A 19660-nucleotide genomic window follows, 5' to 3' on the forward strand; every position below is an offset into this window, starting at 1 on the left:
CCACTCTCAGCCCCGTCAGGGGAAGCTGAGGTTGCCTCTGGGTCCGGGAACCCTCCAGTCTCTCCTGAGCTGCAGAGGCTCAGGGCAGAGAGGCGGAGGGAACTAAGTTCCCGCAGGAGGAGTGCTCACCTCCAGGCCAGGAGAGGCGAGTCACCAGAGGACCTTGTGGGGGGCCGGACTATATTTTTTTTTGGGGGGGGGGAATGAACAAATTTCTATGTCCCACAAATAACCCAGAGATGCATTTTAAATAAAAACACACATTCTACTCGTGTAAAAACATGGTATTCCTGGACCGTCCACGGGCCGGATTCAGAAGGCAATTGGGCAGCATCCTGGCCCCATGCCTTAGGTTGCCTACCCCTGCTCTAGTCCAGCCCCCTGCAATGCAGGAAGCTCAGCTAAAGCATCCCTGACAGATGGCCATCCAACCTCTGCTTAAAAACCTTCAAGGAAGGAGAGTCCACAACCTCTCGTGGGAGTCTGTTCCACTGCCAAACAGCTCTTGCTGCCCGAAAGTTTTCCTGAAAGTTTAACCGGAACCTCCTTTCTTGCAACTTGAAGCCATGGGTTCAAGTCCCCCCCTCCAGAGCAGGAGAAAACAAGCTTGCTCCATCTTCCGTGTGACAGCCCTTGAGATATTTGAAGGTGCTTCTCCTTCAAATATAAAAATAAAAATATTAAAACCAATTCTTGTCTCTTTATGTTCTTTACATTGACTTATTTCTCCGACTTCCCCAGACCTCCCTACTCTGCATTCCAAATCAAATATACTGTCTGCAAATTCTTTCCCTCTATCATAATTTGATTTTCTAATAATCTTGATACATATTATATAATTGCATTTCTTTAAATCTGAAAAATTTTGGGTCTTTTTCTATTCACTTTTTTACTAATAACCATTCACCATCAATCCGAAGTCCTCAAACGTTCATTATCTTATAATGTTTCTGTAAGTAGTCTTTGAATTTCCTCCAATCTTCCTTCACCATCTCTTCTCCCTGGTCTCTGATTCTGCCAGTCATTTCTGCCAATTCCATGTAGTCGGTGACTCCTGTTTCCTCTTTTCCAAGCTAAACATACCCAGCTCCTTCAACCGTTCCTCATCAGGCTTCAATTCCAGATCAAGGATGGATAGCTGTTCCATCTTGCTAGATCATTCTGGTCCAGCTTCCATCATCCCTACCCAGTGGCCATCCTCAGTGGGACGATGGGAGCTGGAATTGAACAGCCTTCAGAGGGGTACAGTTTTCTCATCCTTGCTAGAAAACGTATTCCACTTCCGGTTTGTGGGTTCCAGTGTCGTTCCCTGACTGAGGGGAGGGACATCTGAAAGCGCCCCTTTAAAAAATATATTTTTTAAATGTGCCTGGAGAGAAAAATGTTCCCCTCTGCCTGGCTGTTTCCCCCCCCCCCACCTCAGTAGATTGTCATGCCTGCCTTGTCTCTGTCCCACAGGATGACGGACAGGTTGAACGCTGCTGCTAAGGCAGAGGCAAGGGCTTGCAAAATGGAAAGAGCAAGGAGGTCTCTGGGGAGGAAACATCACTAGAGCCCAACTTGCTTTCTGCCAGATTCTCAAGGGGAACAAAAAACAAAAGGCAGCTGCAAGGAGGGGCAGGGGGAGTCAGTGGCCATGGGCTTTGTCTCTAGGTATTATATTTTAAGGTTGCTGTTTCTTCAAAGGTCAACCAACCAACCTGGGTGAGGTCTGCAAACACAAGGAAGCAGAAATAGTCGCAATCAGGGCAGAATTCATCATGCGAAAGGCTGGGCTGGATGAATCCCAAACCGGAGTTAAGATTTCCAGAAGAAATATCAACAGCCTCAGATACGCAGATGACACAACCTTGATGGCAGAAAGTGAGGAGGAATTAAAGAACCTTTTAATGCAGGTGAAAGAGGAGAGCGCAAAATATGGTCTGAAGCTCAACATAAAAAAAAAACTAAGATCCATGCAAACAAGAACCAAGGAACCTGCCTTAACCACCTTCCGCACCATTGCAAAGGCTCCCAGGGGCTCCCAGTCTTTTGCTAACCTGGCAGTTGTGCCTCACTGGCTTTTGGGGTGCCCCATACCAAATCAGATGGTGACAGCAGTCACGAAATTAAAAGACGCCTGCTTCTTGGGAGAAAAGCAATGACAAACCTAGACAGCATCTTAAAAAGCAGAGACATCACCTTGCCAACAAAGGTCCGTAGAGAAAAAGCTATGGTTTTCCCAGTAGTGATGTATGGAAGTGAGAGCTGGACCATAAAGAAGGCTGATCGCCGAAGAATTGATGCTTTTGAATTATGGTGCTGGAGGAGACTCTGGAGAGTACCATGGACTGCAAGAAGATCAAACCTCTCCATTCTGAAGGAAATCAGCCCTTTGTGCTCACTGGAAGGACAGATCCTGAAGCTGAGGCTCCAATCCTTTGACCACCTCATGAGAAGAGAAGACTCCCTGGAAAAGACCCTGATGTTGGGAAAGATGGAGGGCACAAGGAGAAGGGGACGACAGAGGACGAGATGGTTGGATAGTGTTCTCGAAGCTGCCAGCATGAGTTTGACCAAACTGCGGGAGGCAGTGGAAGACAGGAATGCCTGGCGTGCTCTGGTCCATGGGGTCACGAAGAGTCCGACACGACTAAACAACAATTCCCCATTCATTGTGTGTGTTGAGGCTGATGGGATTTGGAGTCCAACAACATCTCTAGAGCAGTGTTTCCCAAACCTGAGTCTCCAGCTGCTTTTGGACCACAATCCCCATCATCCTTGACCACTGGTCTTGCTAGCTAAGGATGATGGGAGTTGTAGTCCAAAAAAAGTGGGAGACTCAAGTATGGGAAACACTGATCTCATGGGTCTTAGGTTCCCCAGCCCTGCATTTGAAAGCTTCCAGGGCCTGGTCAGAAGACTGGAAGTATCTCCAGGAACAGAAACCACCCAGTTAATCTTCCACACCTTCTTCCTGCTCAATGGAGCAGATTGTTCCTTGTTGTTTTGTGTTCACATAATTGGCTGTAGCCAGACCAGCTCATGTAGCCCCCTTAAACTGCGCCTTCCAAGTCGACGTTCCCCTTTGGAGCCCATTTCCACACATGACGCCTAACTCCATTTATTCTGCCGCCGCTGCTTCACATCTCTCAGAAAGCCTGTCCATTTGCCAAGTGCTTGACAAGCTTTATTGTTTGTCCTCACAACAACCCTGTGAGGTAGGTCACTAAAATCCCCGCCGCAGAGGGGGGTGAAACGGGCAGAAGTGACACGTCCCGAGGGCCTGAGGCGGTTCCATGGCGGTGATGGGTCTCGGACCTCGCCCCCCCCCCCCCTGTGCTGGTCCAATCCTTCCTCCACTGAAGTAGGCATTGCATAATTCAAATGTAAAGTCTACGCTAGTTGGGATATACATTTGCCATGAACTTTCTTTTTCCTTTTCTTTTTCCTTTCCACATTAAAAATATTCAGAGGCATCCCATTCCAGACCAGGGGACGGTTCAGATATCACTGGGCATCAGTGATTTTCTAGATCAGGGTTTCTCAAACTTGGGAAACTCCAGCTGTTTTTGGACTTCAACTCCCATCATCCCTAGCTAGCAGGACCAGTAGTCAGGGATGATGGGGATTGTAGTCCCAAACCAGCTGGAGACCCAAGTTTGGGAAACCCTAGGTGGTCTGAGCTGCAGAAGAAACTGCCGCTCAATGACAGAGCATCTCCTTTGGCAGGTCAGTGTGGACAACACTAAGCCAATGATCTGGTTCAGGATAAGGCAGCTTCCGTTCCAATTTACATCAGCCCTTCCCTCAGAACCTTGAGGACTAGACACTTACTATTAATTTTAAAGGAAGCGCCGTAGCTCAGCAGTAGCGCTTCTGATTTGTGTGCACAAGGTCCCAGGTAGGGCTAGGGAAACCCCAAAGAGCCTCTGCCAGTCTGTGTGGGCATTATAGAGCTGGATGGGCCATCCTGGTCATAAGGTACCATATTTTTCGCTCCATAGGGCGCACCGGACCATAGGGCGCACCTAGTTTTTAGGGGGGGATAAAGGGGGGGTATTAATTTTTTTCCCAGCCACGGGGCTGGGGCGGGGGAAGCCCGAGCTTCCCCCAACCCCAGCCCCCAGAACAGGCTGCTATCCGCAACCCTTCGGAGCCTGGCGGGAACTCCCGCCGCGCTCAGAAGGCTTGCGGATAGCTGCCTGAAGCCTGGAGAGCAAGAGGGGTCGGTGCGCATCAACCCCTCTCACTCTCCAGGCTTCAGCGAAAGCCTGCATTCACTTCATAGGACGCACACACATTTCGCCTTCATTTTTGGAGGGGAGAAAGCGTGTCCTATACAGCGAAAAATACGGTAGCTTTCTTAGCCATTCCTGGTCTAACCACCTTCAGCTAAATGACCGGTTAACAGGTGATGGGAAAGACCTTTCTCCCTCTACCTGAGACCCTGAAGAGCAGCTGCCAGTTGAGGAAGACAAGAGCTCCCCAACCTAGTAGCCTCTCCTCCAGCTGTGCTGACTGGGGCTAATGGGAGTTGTAGTCCCAAACAGTCGGAAGGGAGCACCAGGCTGGGATGGACAATGCTGAGCTGTGTGGGGTAAACAACCTGGTCCTAAGCTTCCTATCAGCAGAGGTTGGTCCATTAGGGCAAACTGGGCAATGCCCCGCTTACCTTGGCCTGCCAAGTTGCTGGACTACAACTCCTCAGCTAAGCCGGCTGGGAGCGATGGGAGTTGTAGTCCAACAGCACCCACCAATCCCGTCTGATGCACGGCTGCCACACCCCTGCAAAGCAGCCACTTGGCTTCACCCTGGCCTCGCCATCTGCATCTTGACTGGGAAGCTGCTCCCGGCATATGTAGTCCACCTCCCTTGCACCTTTTTTTAGTGCAGCTCTACGAATTACTCACTATGGACTAGAAGCCTGAAAGCCAGCTCCGATCCACTTCAGTCTTGCTTTTGAAACAGCTTCCCCTCCGCTATGTTATGGCTTCCTGGGGCCTTGTTTGGGCTCACGCTCATTCAGCTGACCTGCTCCTCTCCAGAAAGCAACCTAGAACACACGTTCCCCTTTCCCTACCGCCCCAAAAGCCGCTTGCTGACTGCTGCTTCTCAGGTGGTCGGGGGCCCTGGGCGACCTTTCACAAGGCTGAAGGCATCAGCCGTTTGCAGGTGTCCTCCTCCAGTCCACTTCGATGGAGCCGTAAAGGAGGACCCATGAAACAACAGGACAGAGATGAGCATTGTCTTGGTAATCTTCCAAGTGATAGCAAACACATGTGGGGTGTATTTACACCAGGCAAAGTGCCGTGGATTTAAGCTCCAGGTGTAGGAAAAGACCTGATGCTATTTCTGCAGAAGAGTACCTGTCTCCAGCATCTTAGAGCTGCCCGGTCAGCATAAAAGGAGAGCTTTTTATCCACTGAGAAGGCATCTTCTCACCCTCTGTGCTGACTGGAGTCAAGCAAAGGGAGAGGACGAGAGTCGGCCACTGAGGATGGGCTCCTGGGGGTCAATCTGGAGAAGAAAGAATGATTCTGCATGCTGCAAAACTAAGCATTTAGGAGCACTGAAAACGTAAGGTGCTCCAGAAAAACAACAACACCACGTGCTTGGAAGTTCTGCTACGTGGAACGGAACTTCGCGGAAAACGCAACGTCAGTCTCTCCAACGGAAGATATTATTGGAGCCGTCCGAAATATTTACGTGCACAGAAAATAGCAGATCTGGCTGAAAGGCAACACAACGGAGATCTGCATTGATCGCTACAATGCATCTCTATTTATTCTTATTCTCGTATCATTATAATATTATGGTATATTCTTAGAAGGTTGCATAATCTCAGAAGAGGTGAGTGCCTACGACTATCACAAAGGGAACTCTGCGCTTCCGAATTTGACACTACATGACTGCAGGTGACGGGCCGCAGAAGCCTTTGTCCGGCCGTTCCCAAGCCAACGGGCGGCATACCGGTAACAAGTTGGGCTGCCTTGCTAGAAGCATCCGCCGCAGGGGAAGGGGGGGGTGTCCCATGACAGCATTGATCCCAGCACCGTCATCATCAGGGTTGTGACCTCAGGGCCAAGCGAGACGTGGCGTTTGTCGTGCACTTTGACACCACGCTGCTGTCATGGTGAAAGAAAACTCAACAGCTGGCAAGGGGAGGGCCTTGATGCACTGGGAGCATGTGGGGAGGGGGCTCAAAGGGACCCCCCACACCGTGGTTCCAAAAAGAATCAGGCCCCCATGGGCTTGCTATTCACAACGGGAGGAAAATCCCAGCGCTATCTCTCTAAGAAAAGAGGCACCGGAACTCACCGCGAATGTCTCCCTTGTTCTCTTATAATGGCAACGGTCACACGTGAGAGGTGCCAGAACTGAGCTCTGGCGAGTTCCAGCTGGGGAAAAAGCCTTGGGGAAACCCCACGTAGCAATGGGTTGTCTGTGTCTTTAAATAAGCCGCTCTGCAATGTAGGCTGGCATGCTTAGAAGGCTAAACCTCACCATAAGTTGGAAGCACAAGAGGTCAGTAGGAGGTCAAAAAGCGGAGGGGATGCTTGACCCTTCCCCTTCCTCCTGTTTGTCCACTCAAAATCATCATTACACACACACCCTGCTGTTTTTCCCTTGTCAAGGAAAAAGATGCAGGGGGCCTGTATCTTTTCATCCACGGGTGAAAAAGCAGCTGGAGGGAGGAAAGGGGGAAAAACCAACGGAAAGGAAACGGGTTAAGCATTTTCCCCTGCCATTCTCTGCTCCCAGCTTGCCAGATTTGGGGAAGGAGCGTAGCTCAGCGGCAGAAAATCTGCTTTGTATGCAAGTCCCAGGTTCAAGACTTGCTGCCAGCCAGTGGAGGCAGCATTGATCAGTCCTTTGTTCAGATCCACGAGGACTAGGACCTTATTGTTATTTTTTAAGGGATCTGTGGGTGAGAATCTGCTTTGCCTGCAATAGATCCCAGAACACAAGTTCTGGGATGGGGAAAGCCGGCCCGTCTGAAACCCTGGAGAGCTGTTTCCCTTTCTCCTAACTGCAGCCTCCGAAACTGCTTTGCAGTTTACAAAAGTGGGGGGCCCTCCGTGTGTCTCCCACATAAACGTCTACTTTGGGTCTTCGGTGTATCTTAATCTATATATCACTGTGTCGTACTCTACCTAGTTCCTACCTGGACTATGGGGTGGGGTATCTGCTTTGGAGCGGCACTTCATCAATTAGACAGAGCAGCTAATTTTGGAAACTGCGAACTCAAGCTCAGGTAACGCAACGTATTCAGAAGTCGCTCCCCAGCGAGAGAAAGAGAAAGGAACAGGAGTTATCTGGGTTGAAGCTTGCCCTCCCCAGGGACTCACACCAGAAGGACGGCAGCACAACTGCCAGCAGATGGAATAAAAATCAAACACCCAACAAATGTCCTTTGTCTTTTGGGTCCACACCTTTGGCTGCTGCGCATTCGGAACGGCGTGCCGTGCGTGGAAAATGAATGTGCGTGACCGTACAGAGATACATATATTTTAAAAATAACAATATTTGTGTGTTACACCGGGGCTGCAGCATGCTGTTATCAGTGTGTGTGTTTTCCTCTTATAGGGGCAGGTTGTGTAAAAGCACCGCTGCCCCGTGAGCGAGAGGAAGGTGGCCGGCCTCTGTGGCGGCGCAGCAGAAACGCTTGCGCACCTCCCTTGGCGGCAAGAAAGAAGGGAAATAGAGGGGGGAGAAGGAAATAAAAGTCCCGGGAGGGCAGGAAACGAGGCGCCGCAGCCTGGTTCAGAATTCATCCTCAGAGCTGTCCGCTAGAAGCATCACTCGGTCTTGCATGCTGTTGAATTCTCTCTGCTGCGGTGGGGAGAGAGAGAGAGAGAGAGAGAGGCAGGGGAAGACATCAGCGCCAAGGAATGAAACCTTCTTTCGTTTGCTTGTTCCCCTCCCCTTCTCCAAACTCCCTGCCTGATACGTTGGCACATTTAAAAGGGGTGGGTAGGTGAGAAACAGTTTCCGAGCACAATTCAAAGTGTTGGTGCTGACCTTGAAAGCCCTAAACGGCCTCGGTCCTGTATACCGTATTTTTTGCCCTATAGGACGCACTTTTTTCCCTCCAAAAATGAAGGGGAAATGTGTGTGCGTCCTATGGGGCGAATGCAGGCTTCGCGGACCTCTCCGCAAGCAGCGGGAGCCAGCACTGGGCTCCTGCGCTTGAAGAGCTGCCTGTTTGGGGGCTGGGGTCGGGGGAAGCTCGGACTTCCCCCGCCCCAACCCCGCGCCTGGGGGGGGGGAAATAATTTTTTCCCCTTTATTTCCCCCCAAAAAACTAGGTGCGCCTTATGGGACGGTGCATCCTATGGGGCGAAAAATACGGTACCTGAAGGAGCGTCTCCACCCCCATCGTTCAGCCTGGACACTGAGGTCCAGCTCCAGGGGCCTTCTGGCAGTTCCCTCTCTGCAAGAAGTGAGGTTGCAGGGAACCAGGCAGAGGGCCTTCAAGGTGGTGGCACCCTCCCATCAGATGTCAAGGAAATAAACAACTACCTGACTTTTAGAAGACATCTGAAGGCAGCCCTGTTTAGGGAAGTTTTTAGTGTTTAATGCTGTATTGTTTTTAACACTCGATTGGGAGCCGCCCAGAGTGGCTGGGGAGAGTCAGCCAGATGGGCGGGGTATAAATAATAAATTGTTGTTGTTGTTGTTGTTGTTGTTGTTGTTAGGGTTGGACAGGACTGCTAGGGAGCCAAAGAAGATGGACTTTGGTCCTTCAGGGAGATCTGTGATGAAACCTGAAGCAGAAGTCCCAGCTTGGCCCTGTGTCTTGGGTGCCACACAGTGGGCATGGCCCTAGCATAGAAATTACCGTATTTTTTGCTCTATAAGACTCACTTTTTCCCTCCTAAAAAGTAAGGGGAAATGTGTGTGCGTCTTATGGAGCGAATGCAGGCTGCACAGCTATCCCAGAAGCCAGAACAGCAAGAGGGATTGCTGCTTTCGCTGCGCAGCGATCCCTCTTGCTGTTCCAGCTTCTGAGATTCAGAATATATTTTTTCTTGTTTTCCTCCTCCAAAAACTAGGCGCGTCTTGTGGTCTGGTGCGTCTTATAGAGCGAAAAATACGGTACAAAGGCTGAGCAGCTGGGGGAGGGGGGGCGTTGGGAGCCTACCTTTCGCTTATGCCTCTTGAAGCCGTTCCTTCGCCGGCGATTCATGATCTTGATGCTGTAGAGAGCGCCCAAGATGAAAAGGGCCCCCGCAATGCCAACCCCGACGGGCACCAGCATTCCAGACATGTAACCAGCCTGCAGAAAAGGGTAGGGGAAAGAGGCCACCACTTCAGTGTTATAGGTGTTCTAAGGTCTTATATATATAAAAGAAATGTTCACAAATGTACAAGGCAAACACAGACATACGTATATAAACCACGTGTCTGAAATAGTACAGGAGAGCAATCCTGAAGCCGTTTTGACTCTCCCAAATTGACCTCAAATATTTCTCTGCAAGAAGGAAGGAAATGGGAAAAGCTGACTGTAGGGGCTTACGCTGCCCTGTAAATACAGTCTGGCAAGTGTCTGTTAAGCCAGGGGTCAGCAAATTTTTTTAGGAGGGGGCCGGTTCACCGCACCTCAGACCTTGTGGCGGCCGGACTGCATGCGCGGGAGCGCACATGTGCCGGAGGGGGCCTTCTCTCTCTCCCCCTCTCTCCCCCAGCCCCTCACCTCACCTCCCTTTCCTACTTCCTCCACCGCTCTGCCTGCGGTTGGGAGCTGGTGGCAGCGCCAGGCCAGCTTTCCAGGCCAGCTTTCCTGGGCGCCAGGCGTGAGGCCAGCAGGCATGCCCAGCTCCAGGTGAAGCCCCACAACGCTGCCATCACGATGCACCCATCACGATGCCCACAGGGCGGCCATGGACGGAGAAGCTGGGGGGGCGGGTGTGGGCAAGCGGGCAGAGAGGGTTCGGATTGGCTGGCTGCCGGCCCCAATCCAAGCCCAGCTCCCTTCCTCTGTAGGGTGGGGAGAAGGGAGGAGGAGGGAGGGAGGAGGCGCCACCGCGGTGTGGGGGGGGAATGGCGACCCCCCCAAAAATTGGGGGGGAAATAGCGCAGCCCGAACGATCACAACGATCCAAGCGGCGATTCCAGGACTGTCCGTGGGCCGGATCCAGAGGGCAATCGGGCCTGATCCGGCCCGCAGACCTTAGTTTGCCAACCCCAGTGTTAAGCTGAGCACACTATCAATATGTGTAAGAAATTCAGGAACTAAGTATTTACCATCTCAAAGGAATAGCCAGGCTGCCCAGAACAGGCAATCAGATAATAAGGCATTATCAGGTATCCTGGCAGGCAGGAGAGAAGAAAAACACTCAAATTTCTGCTGGGGACCACTTCTTTCTGCGATGTATGTATGATGTTTTGGGAGGGGGTGGTCTTGAGCTACAGGGGAGGCAATTTCAAATGTCTATATAAAAGCTTGGACACCATTGTTCTAGGTTCCTCTCCTCCCTCCCTGCGTGGGGGGAATGGGGGACCCTGTTGCAACAGTTTAATAAAAATCAGGCTTACTGATCTAGTCCAAAACCCTGTTCTCAGAGTGGCCAACCAGACAGATGCTCCTGGGAAGGCCTAAAACAGAACGTGAGCTCAATAGCACCCTCCCCTGCTGCTGTTTCCAGCAAGAGGTGCTGCTGCCTCTGAAAGTGTTGAATGGGATCGTGGATGTTCAAGCAAGAATGGGGAACAAAAATAGCAAGTCTAGGAAGGAATGTCAGCACATGGGAATGCTACTCAGACTAGGTAGCTGTTTTGGTGGTGGTGTAGTCCACTACAGGAGTAGTCAGGGGATGAGTAACACGCCAAGAGGATGGGAAATGAGGAACAACCAAGATAGGAGATCTTAGCACAATGTTGAAACCCTCCCATAAATACCCCACAATCAATCCCGGTTCGAACACAACAGATGGTGTGTTGCCAAAATGAAGTGCAAATCAGCCCTTGGCCTGGGGAAACTGTGGTCCTCCAGGTGTTGATAGACTCCAAATCCCAGAATTCCCAGCTGTTGACAGTGGCTGATGGGACTTGGGGCCTTAGCAGCAGTAGAAGGACCACAAACGTTCTCCATTTTGGCTAGCGGTGATCAGCGTGGGTATCTTTCGGATTACTCCGATCAATTGTGATCAGCGTGGGGAGAAGCTGACTTGAGGACCGGCACGGTCAAAATTCTCTGGTTCTCAGGGAAGAGGATCAAATCCAGAGACCCTCAGCAAGCAGCTGCTATGGAATCATGGTTGTGAGCTGCGTGTGTTGAGAACCAGGAAGGAGACCAAAAATGGTCCAATTCGGATGCAACAGGATGGAAGTCAACAAGCTTAGGAGGTCCAGTGACCAGCTGAGTTCAGTGCTTCCAATCTTCTGCAAACAGCAGAAGGTTGTCACCGCCATCCTCCAAACCTATGCCATGATCTGCTCTCCAAGAAAAAGGCACACCAAGAACTCAGGCCAATGTAAGTTTCAGTAGCTGATGAAGGTGAATACATTGAAACAGGGCCCTGTCCTGGTTTCTGATCCATAACTGACTTCTGCTCAATGATTGAAACTAAGACCTCCATGTCAAATCTTACTATGGACCAACATGAACTTATCTCTACTCATAAACTCTTATCTCTAATTCTGTAATGAATTATGATGTTGTTCTTGTTTAGTCGTTTAGTCTTGTCTGACTCTTCGTGATCCCCTGGACCAGAGCATGCCAGGCACTCCTGTCTTCCACTGCTTCCCGCAGTTTCATCAAACTCATGCTGGTAGCTTTGAGAACACTGTCCCACCATCTCGTCCTCTGTCGTCCCCTTCTCCTTGTGCCCTCCATCTTTCCCAACATCAGGGTCTTTTCCAGGGAGTCTTCTCTTCTCATGAGGTGGCCAAAGTCTTGGAGCCTCAGCTTCAGGATCTGTCCTTCCAGTGAGCACTCAGGGCTGATTTCCTTCAGAATGGATAGGTTGGATCTTCTTGTAGTCCATGGGACTCTCAAAAGTCTCCTCCAGCACCATAATTCAAAAGCATCAATTCTTCGGTGATCAGCCTTCTTTATAGTCCAGCTCTCACTTCCATACATCACTACAGGGGAAACCATAGCTTTAACTATACGGACCTTTGTTGGCAAGGTGATGTCTCTGCTTTTTAAGATGCTGTCTAGGTTTGTCATTGCTTTTCTCCCAAGAAGCAGGCGTCTTTTAATTTCGTGGCTGCTGTCACCATCTGCAGTGATCATGGAGCCCAAGAAAGTAAAATCTGTCACTGCCTCCATTTCTTCCCCTTCTATTTGGCAGGAGGTGACAGGCCCAGTGGCCATGATCTTCGTTTTTTTGATGTTGCGCTTCAGACCATGATGTTACACATATCTTTATGAGTTTGAGTTTGTAATCGCTATTTGAGTTTGTAATCCTTGTCAGAAAACATACTTTTGAATGGATTAGTTTTTGACAATTGACTATTGATTTGTGAGTAGGGACCACTCCCACTATTGAAACTTACACTCGTCTGAGTTCTTGGTGTGCTTTTTTTCATGATCTGCTCTTCAGCTGCCCATCTAGAAGGACCCCTGAACCAGAAGCCACAAATTTCGCCCTTTGGGAGCCCTGGTTTCTGAAAGCAAAAGACAGCACCTGCCTTCAAACGCAAAATGAGACAAAGGAAGATCTCCCTACCTTATCTTTCAGCTTTTCCATCCAGCTTCTCACTAGAAAATAACGACATAAACGTTAATGGCAGTCATAAGCCTTAGAACAGCACTGTAGCAGCAGCAGCAGGGCGTGAGATCGAAAAACAACTTTGTTAAAAGTTACTGCACTTTGCCTGGCGGGGATAACATATAGATTCAAGGAATGCAGGGAGAGGAGGTCAAGGGGTCCCCTGCCCTCACTGCCAAGCCCCCCTGCAGCCATGCTCCCTGCACATCGTAGGCATGCACACAGAGTTTCTTCTTGCCTTAATTTATTCCACGAAAGTTTCTTCTATACAGTCATACCTCATGTTACGTTTGCTTCAGGTTACGTTCTTTTAGGTTGCGTCCTGCGGCGACCCAGAAGTACCGGAAAGGGTTACTTCCGGGTTTCGCCGCTCAGAAGCGCAATATGACATCACACGCATGCGCAGAAGCGCAGAAGCGCGAAGACCAGTGCAAAAGGGAGAAAATCATTTTCTCTCCCAGGCAGCAACAGATGTGGGGGGCTTTGAACCACGATTTGTCTCACCTGCCAGCTTAGCAGCATCTTTCCTGGTGGCACTTACAAACCATCTGTGCTACTTTCCGAGCGATCAAAGCGACGGAAGGGAGGGAGTTCCTTTCGCTTAGCCTACACAGAAGATAAAGCGAGGCTCCCCTTAGGAACTCACGCTGTGATCGCATAAATGAAAGGCTGTCCTTTCCGGGGAAGAATCAATGGGCTTCTATCCGGCAAGAGGCTTTGATCAAGGGGCAGATGTTGATATCAGAGATGATTCACACACACACACACACACACACACACACACACGGTGCTACTATGAAGTTTATTTGACAGATGTGGGCATGAAAAGCATCTCACCTGAAGTCAGGTGACATTACAGGTAAAGGTAAAGGGACCCCTGACCATTAGGTCCAGTTGTGGCCAACTCTGGGGTTGCGGCGCTCATCTCGCTTTATTGGCCGAGGGAGCCGGCGTACAGCTTCCGGGTCATGAGGCCAGCAGGACTAAGCCGCTTCTGGCGAACCAGAGCAGCACACGGAAACAGCGTTTACCTTCCTGTCGGAGCGGTACCTATTTATCTACTTGCACTTTGTGCTTTCGAACTGCTAGGTTGGGAGGAGCAGGGACCGAGCAACGGGAGCTCACCCCGTCGTGGGGATTTGAACCGCTGACCTTCTGATCGGCAAGTCCTAGGCTCTGTGGTTTAACCCACAGCACCACCCGCATCCCATGTTAAGTCCAGTCAAAGGTGACTATGGAGTTGCTGCGCTCATCTTGCTTTCATGCCGAGGGAGCCGGCGTTTGTCAGCAGACAGCTTTCTGGGTCATGTGGCTGGCAGGACCAAACCGCTTCTGGCGCAACGGGACACCGTAATGGAAACCAGAGCACACAGAAGCGCCATTTACCTTCCCGCCAGAGCGGTACCTATTTATCTACTTGCACTGGTGTGCTTTCAAACTGCTAGGTTGGCAGGAGCTGGGACAGAGAAACAGGAGTTCATTCCATCGCGGGAATTCAAACCGCCAACCTTCTGATCAGCAAGCACAGTGGGCCTTAGCATTATATATACCTTGGCTACTGAAACTTCACACACAAACCCCACTGCTGACACAGTGATGTCTGACTGTGTTTGATGTTGCTGGAAGCTGCCCAGAGTGGCTGGGGGCAACCCAGTCAGATGGGCAGCATCAACTCACATAGTTGGAAGGGACCCTGAGGATCATCTTTAAAGCCCTAAACGGCCTCAGCCCAGTATCCCTGAAGGAGCGTGAAAAGCTTCCCTAAACAGGGCTGCCTTCAGTTGTCTTCTAAAAGTCTGGTAGTTGTTGTTCTCTTTGACATCTGGTGGGAGGGCGTTCCACAGGGCGGGTGCCACCACCAAGAAGGCCCTCTGCCTGATTCCCTGTAACCTCACTTCTCACAGTGAGGGAACCGCCAGAAAGCCCTCGGCGCTGGATCTCAGTGTCCGGGCAGAACGATGTGTGTGGAGACGCTCCTTCATGTCTACTGGGCCTTTGAGGCTGTTTAGGGCTTTCAAGGTCAGCACCAAGACTTTGAATTGTGCTCGGAAACGTACTGGGAGCCAATGTAGGTCTTTCAAGACCGGTGTTATGTGGTCTCGGCGGCCGCTCCCAGTCACCAGTCTGGCTGCCGCATTCTGGATTAGTTATAGTTTCCTGGTCACCTTCAAAGGTAGCCCCACGTAGAGTGCCTTGCAGTAGTCTAAGTGAGAGATAACTAGAGCATGCACCACTCTGGCGAGACAGTCCACGGGCAGGGAGGTTCTCAGCCTGCGTACCAGGTGGAGTTGATAAACAGCTGCCCTGGACACAGGGCTAACACAACAGAGGCTCATTCTGACAACGAAGGTTAAACACCCTCCTCTAACTCAGACTCATTTTCTTGCTTTCGGTCTCCTTGTCTGCTAAAACGAAAATTGGCAGCGACCTGCCTCGCCAAGTCGAAATAAAAGATCTGGGTATTTTTGGCAGGGAATAGATTTTCTACGTTTCTAAGCATGAGAAAGTAAGGAAAACGAAATATGAAGCTATCCTCCCAACTCCAGAGATTGCACAGGTCAAAATCTAATACAGTGATGCCCCGCAAGACGAATGCCTCGCAAGACGGAAAACCCGCAAGACGAAAGGGTTTTCCGTTTTGGAGGTGCTTCGCAAAACGAATTTCCTATGGGCTTGCTTCGCAAGACGAAAATGTCTTGCGAGTTCCTGCGATTTTTTTTCGCTCCCCACCCCCTTTTTCTAAGGCACTAAGCTGCTAATAGCCTTTTAGCAGCTAATCCGCTAATCCCTTAAGCCTTTAATAGCCGCTAATAGCCGCTAAACTGCTAATAGCGCTAATCCGCTAATAGGGTTGCTTCGCAAGACGAAAAAACCGCTAGACGAAGAGACTCGCGGAACGGATTCTTTTCGTCTTGCGAGGCACCACTGTAATTTGTTGAATTGTGTACACAGAATATTAATAGTGGTTTTTTTTTTCAATGAAGACGGGTGTCTATAACTATACGTGTAGCTATAGGAACAAGTTTTGTCTTTTTCAACTGAAAGTCCTTCTTCGGCACATAATTTTTCTTGTGTAACTTAATTAATTGCCAATAATGCTTTCTGTTTATTTGGGAAAAAAATCAAATGAAAGAACAGAAGGCAGGCTACAAAATATTTGCAATTCCTATAAACACCTATGATTCCTGGCGGCTTTCATTAGGTGTGACTCAGCTCTCGAACATCCATTTTCCAATAGGGCAGTCAACTGACAAAATCATTTTTAGTGTATTAGTCACTCCCTTTCTCCAATTAATCAATTTAATTGAAATCAGTTTCCTTATTATTCAATACCCCAAGCAGGTGCCCTTTCTGAGAGAGGAATTGTGAAAAAACTTTAGATTTAATCAACAAAAGCCATCATTCCCTGTTAGACAGAAAGACCCATTATTAATATTACTTTCTCTTCTCTCTGCTTTTTTATTCTTTCCCCTTGATCAGTTCGGTGCAGTGTTACTTTTTGAGCCATTAGCCATAACAACATGCGGCGCAGTGTGAAATCTTGGCTAGGCACCAGCCAGTGGCTGATTTAAAAAACACCCGAATGCCAAATTCCTAATTTACAACACGATCGTGAACAAAACTGAATTTTGCTAGAGGCAGAACAAAAAAAGCCACATGACAAGCTACCTCGATGTTTACTGTTAGCAAACTTTCTTAAATCTTTTTTCTTTAAGGTAGACCAGTATTCACAGTTATTCAGCGCCCCATGTTTTCCCCATAAAAACCTGCTCTTTGGCATTCATTCATTTAGCGCCCAGGTTTTCTGTGGATTGCTGTTTGCTCCAATTGAGCTTTAAAGAGCAGGCTTTCGCAGGGAAATCTCTGGAGGAAAAGAAGAAGTGGGGGTCGATTTCTTACAAATGCAGAACTGGTATTATGTGGTACCTGGAACGGGGATAAGGCTGTAGGGAGACAATTCGTTCTCTCAGATAAAACGCCCAAACTTTTTTCAAAGAGGGACAGATTTGATGAAGTGAACATGTGTGAGGACCGACCAAAGGTGTTCAGCTTTCTTTAGGATTGAGGTTCTTGAGCTTTTTTTTACAATTTTACCCCAAAGCTGTTGAACTTTTTTTAGGATTGAAGTTCCTGAGCTTTTTGGGAGATTTTACCCCAGGGACATACCGTATTTTTCGCTCTATAGGATGCACTTTTTCCCCTCCAAAAATTAAGGGGATATATGTGTGCATCCTATGGAGCGAATGCAGGCTCCTTGGCTTCAGCGATAGCAACGCGAAGCCTCCGAAGCGCAGAGGGAGCGCTCCCTCCACACTCCGGAGGCTTTGCGTTGCTTTCGCTGAAGCCTGGAGACCGAGAGGGGTTGGTGCGCACCAACCCCTCTTGCTCTCCAGGCTTCAGGGATAGCCGCCTGAAGCCTTTGAAGCACAGCAGGAACTCGCGCTGCGCTCCGAAGGCTTCGGGTTCCTTTTGCTGAAGACAGGAGAGCAAGACTCTCCTGGCTTCAGCAGAGAGGGAGAGCTGCGCAGCACCCCTTCAGCGAAGCGGGAGGAGAAATGGAAGGGGCTCCGTTTCTCCTGCCGCTTCGCTGAAGGGGCGCTGAGCAGAGAGGGGGAGAATTTTTTTCCCCTGTTCTCCCCCTCCTATGGTCCGGTGCATCCTATAGAGCAAAATATACAGTATACTGCCACGGGGGCCAAATTAAATCAGCCGGCGGGCTGGATTAGGCCCCCCAAACGGACTTTGGACATGCCTGCGGCGTAAGCCCATAACTTACGGCATCAACCGTGGCAACTTGCAATGACGACTTTTTAAAAAGATTAACAGAGTTTAGGGGGAATATTAACCTCCCTGCTTTAGATTAATAGAAAAACGAAATCTCCATCTAGGTTTGCAATCTCCTTCTGATAAGAGAGAAGGGGTGGGACACCACACTTTTTTTTAAAAAAAAATGAACTTTTATTACAATTGCTTTCACTTGTTTTCCAGAACTGTAACTGTATTGGTTCATTGTACTTTTAAAAATTTTAAAAAATATTCTGTATACTTATTTTTTATTATTATTAAAGATTTTGTTGATTTACAAAAGTGTGTGCAACGTGCCTCTCTCGTATTTTTTCCCCCCATGTAACATTTTTACAAATCGGTTTCATTTGTTGAGACATTAGGGAGAAAAGGGGGAAAGAGGTGGAGGGGGGAATGAAAAATGAGTGCCCCAAAATCCAACTATTCTGGACAACAACCATACGAGAAATAATTAAAATAACCAAGCAAGTATTAGAAACCACCCCAGAACTGGCCTTACTAAACATCTTCCAAGACAATAATGCCCACTTACACCACACCACACATTTTAAAAAGCAAAGATAACCGAGTAAAACTGTGGTAGAAAACTTTCCCACGTTTTACATGAAGCCTGGATAGCTCAGTGGGTTAGAGCATAGTCCTGATAACACCAAGGTTGCAGGTTCGATCCCTGCATGAGACAGCTGCACATTCCTGCATTCTACAATTCTATGATTTTTTTTTATTTGCTTGCTACATTAACATCCCACTCTTCCTGCTAATAGCTCAAGGCAGTGTTCCTGGTTCCCTCCCTCCTCGTTTTTACTGTCGCAACCAAGAGATGGTGACTAGCTCAAGGTCATCGTATGAATTTCCCGGCTGAGTGCGGGAGCCGAACCCGTGTCTCGCAGGTCCTAATCGGATGCTGGCCGCACACCACGCAAAACAATTTATCGACGCATTGTGTCAGACTTTTGACAGACACTTCCTGGTTCCCTTAATCACAGGGAAGCTCCTCTCTCACGAGCGCTGGCTTTTAACTTATCCGTCACGGGACCGAGTGAAAGCAATAATTATTCCACCTTTCCCCGTTTAGAGAAACGCCGGGGCTTTGTAAACACAGAGTGGTGTTAATGTGACATTTCCTACCAAGGGTGCAATTACAACCGCAGCTATTCATTAAGATTCAAAGGGATAATGGGGGATAATGAACCAGAGCAGAGTTTGCGCCACTGAGCGGAGGAAAATGAAAATTTGGGTTTTTTAAAAAAGGTGAAAGTGTCGCTAAGATCTCATGAGTCATTCAGAAGCTTTGAAGCTCGTGTGGGAAACTGTAGTCAAATATAACCAGAGGGCACGGAGCTAGTTAATGCATGAAAGGGTTAAGACCACAGAGGTGTATTCCTAGACTCAATAAGGCCACGCCCCTCACCTGGAAGGAAGTTACGTTTCCTGCTTTTCCTGTTCCCTTTTGCCATGTTAACTCACCTAGATAGGCATGCCTGAGCCCCCTCTCTACAAGCTCATATCTGCATGCTCAGAGCTATTTCACTACATTTTGTACCTTATTCACGACAAATACAGACACGCAGGCCTCTGGACTCCACAGAACAATACAGGGCTGGATTTAGGTTTGATGGGGCCCTAAGCTACTGAAGGTAATGGGGCCCTTTATAAGTACGTAAAATATTTAATATAATTATAATATTTATATATAGTATTATAGTAGCAAGTGGGGGTAATAGGGAACTGTACGAGTAAATAATAATACAGTGGTACCTCTAGTTGCAGGGACGCGGGTGGCGCTGTGAGTTAAACCACTGAGCCTAGGGCTTGCTGATCAGAAGGTCGGCGGTTCGAATCCCCACGACGGGGTGAGCTCCCGTTGCTCAGTCCCTGCTCCTGCCAACCTAGCAGTTCAAAAGCACGTCAAAGTGCAAGCAGATAAATAGGTACCGCTCCGGCGGGAAGGTAAACGGCATTTCTGTGCGCTGCTCTGGTTCGCCAGAAGCGGCTTAGTCATGCTGGCCACATGACCTGGAAGCTGAACGCCAGCTCCCTCGGCCAATGAAGCGAGATGAGCGCTGCAACCCCAGAGTCGGCCACGACTGGACCTAATGGTCAGGGGTCCCTTTACCTTTACCTCTAGTTGCATTTTGCTCTTGTTACGGACT

The 19660-nt window shown here is 49.2% G+C and overlaps 1 protein-coding gene across 4 annotated transcripts in view; it reads right to left on the reverse strand.

Moving 5' to 3' along the window:
• Nucleotides 1–5737: 5737 nt before the first annotated feature.
• ARMH4 (armadillo like helical domain containing 4) overlaps nucleotides 5738–19660 on the reverse strand; it is a 60597-nt gene continuing 46674 nt past the window's right edge. For all 4 annotated transcript variants that reach the window (XM_083436016.1, XM_083436015.1, XM_083436013.1 and 1 more), the window contains 3 exons: nucleotides 12660–12691; nucleotides 9128–9262; nucleotides 5738–7815 (listed from right to left, as the gene is read on the reverse strand). In XM_083436016.1, the coding sequence (XP_083292142.1) occupies nucleotides 7747–7815; nucleotides 9128–9262; nucleotides 12660–12691 (236 nt within the window). In that variant the 3' untranslated portion in view covers nucleotides 5738–7746. The remainder of the gene's footprint in view (nucleotides 7816–9127; nucleotides 9263–12659; nucleotides 12692–19660) is intronic.

The sequence above is a fragment of the Podarcis tiliguerta genome (assembly GCF_965153285.1).
Source record: "Podarcis tiliguerta genome assembly, chromosome: 1".
In the NCBI taxonomy this organism is placed as follows: domain Eukaryota; kingdom Metazoa; phylum Chordata; class Lepidosauria; order Squamata; family Lacertidae; genus Podarcis; species Podarcis tiliguerta.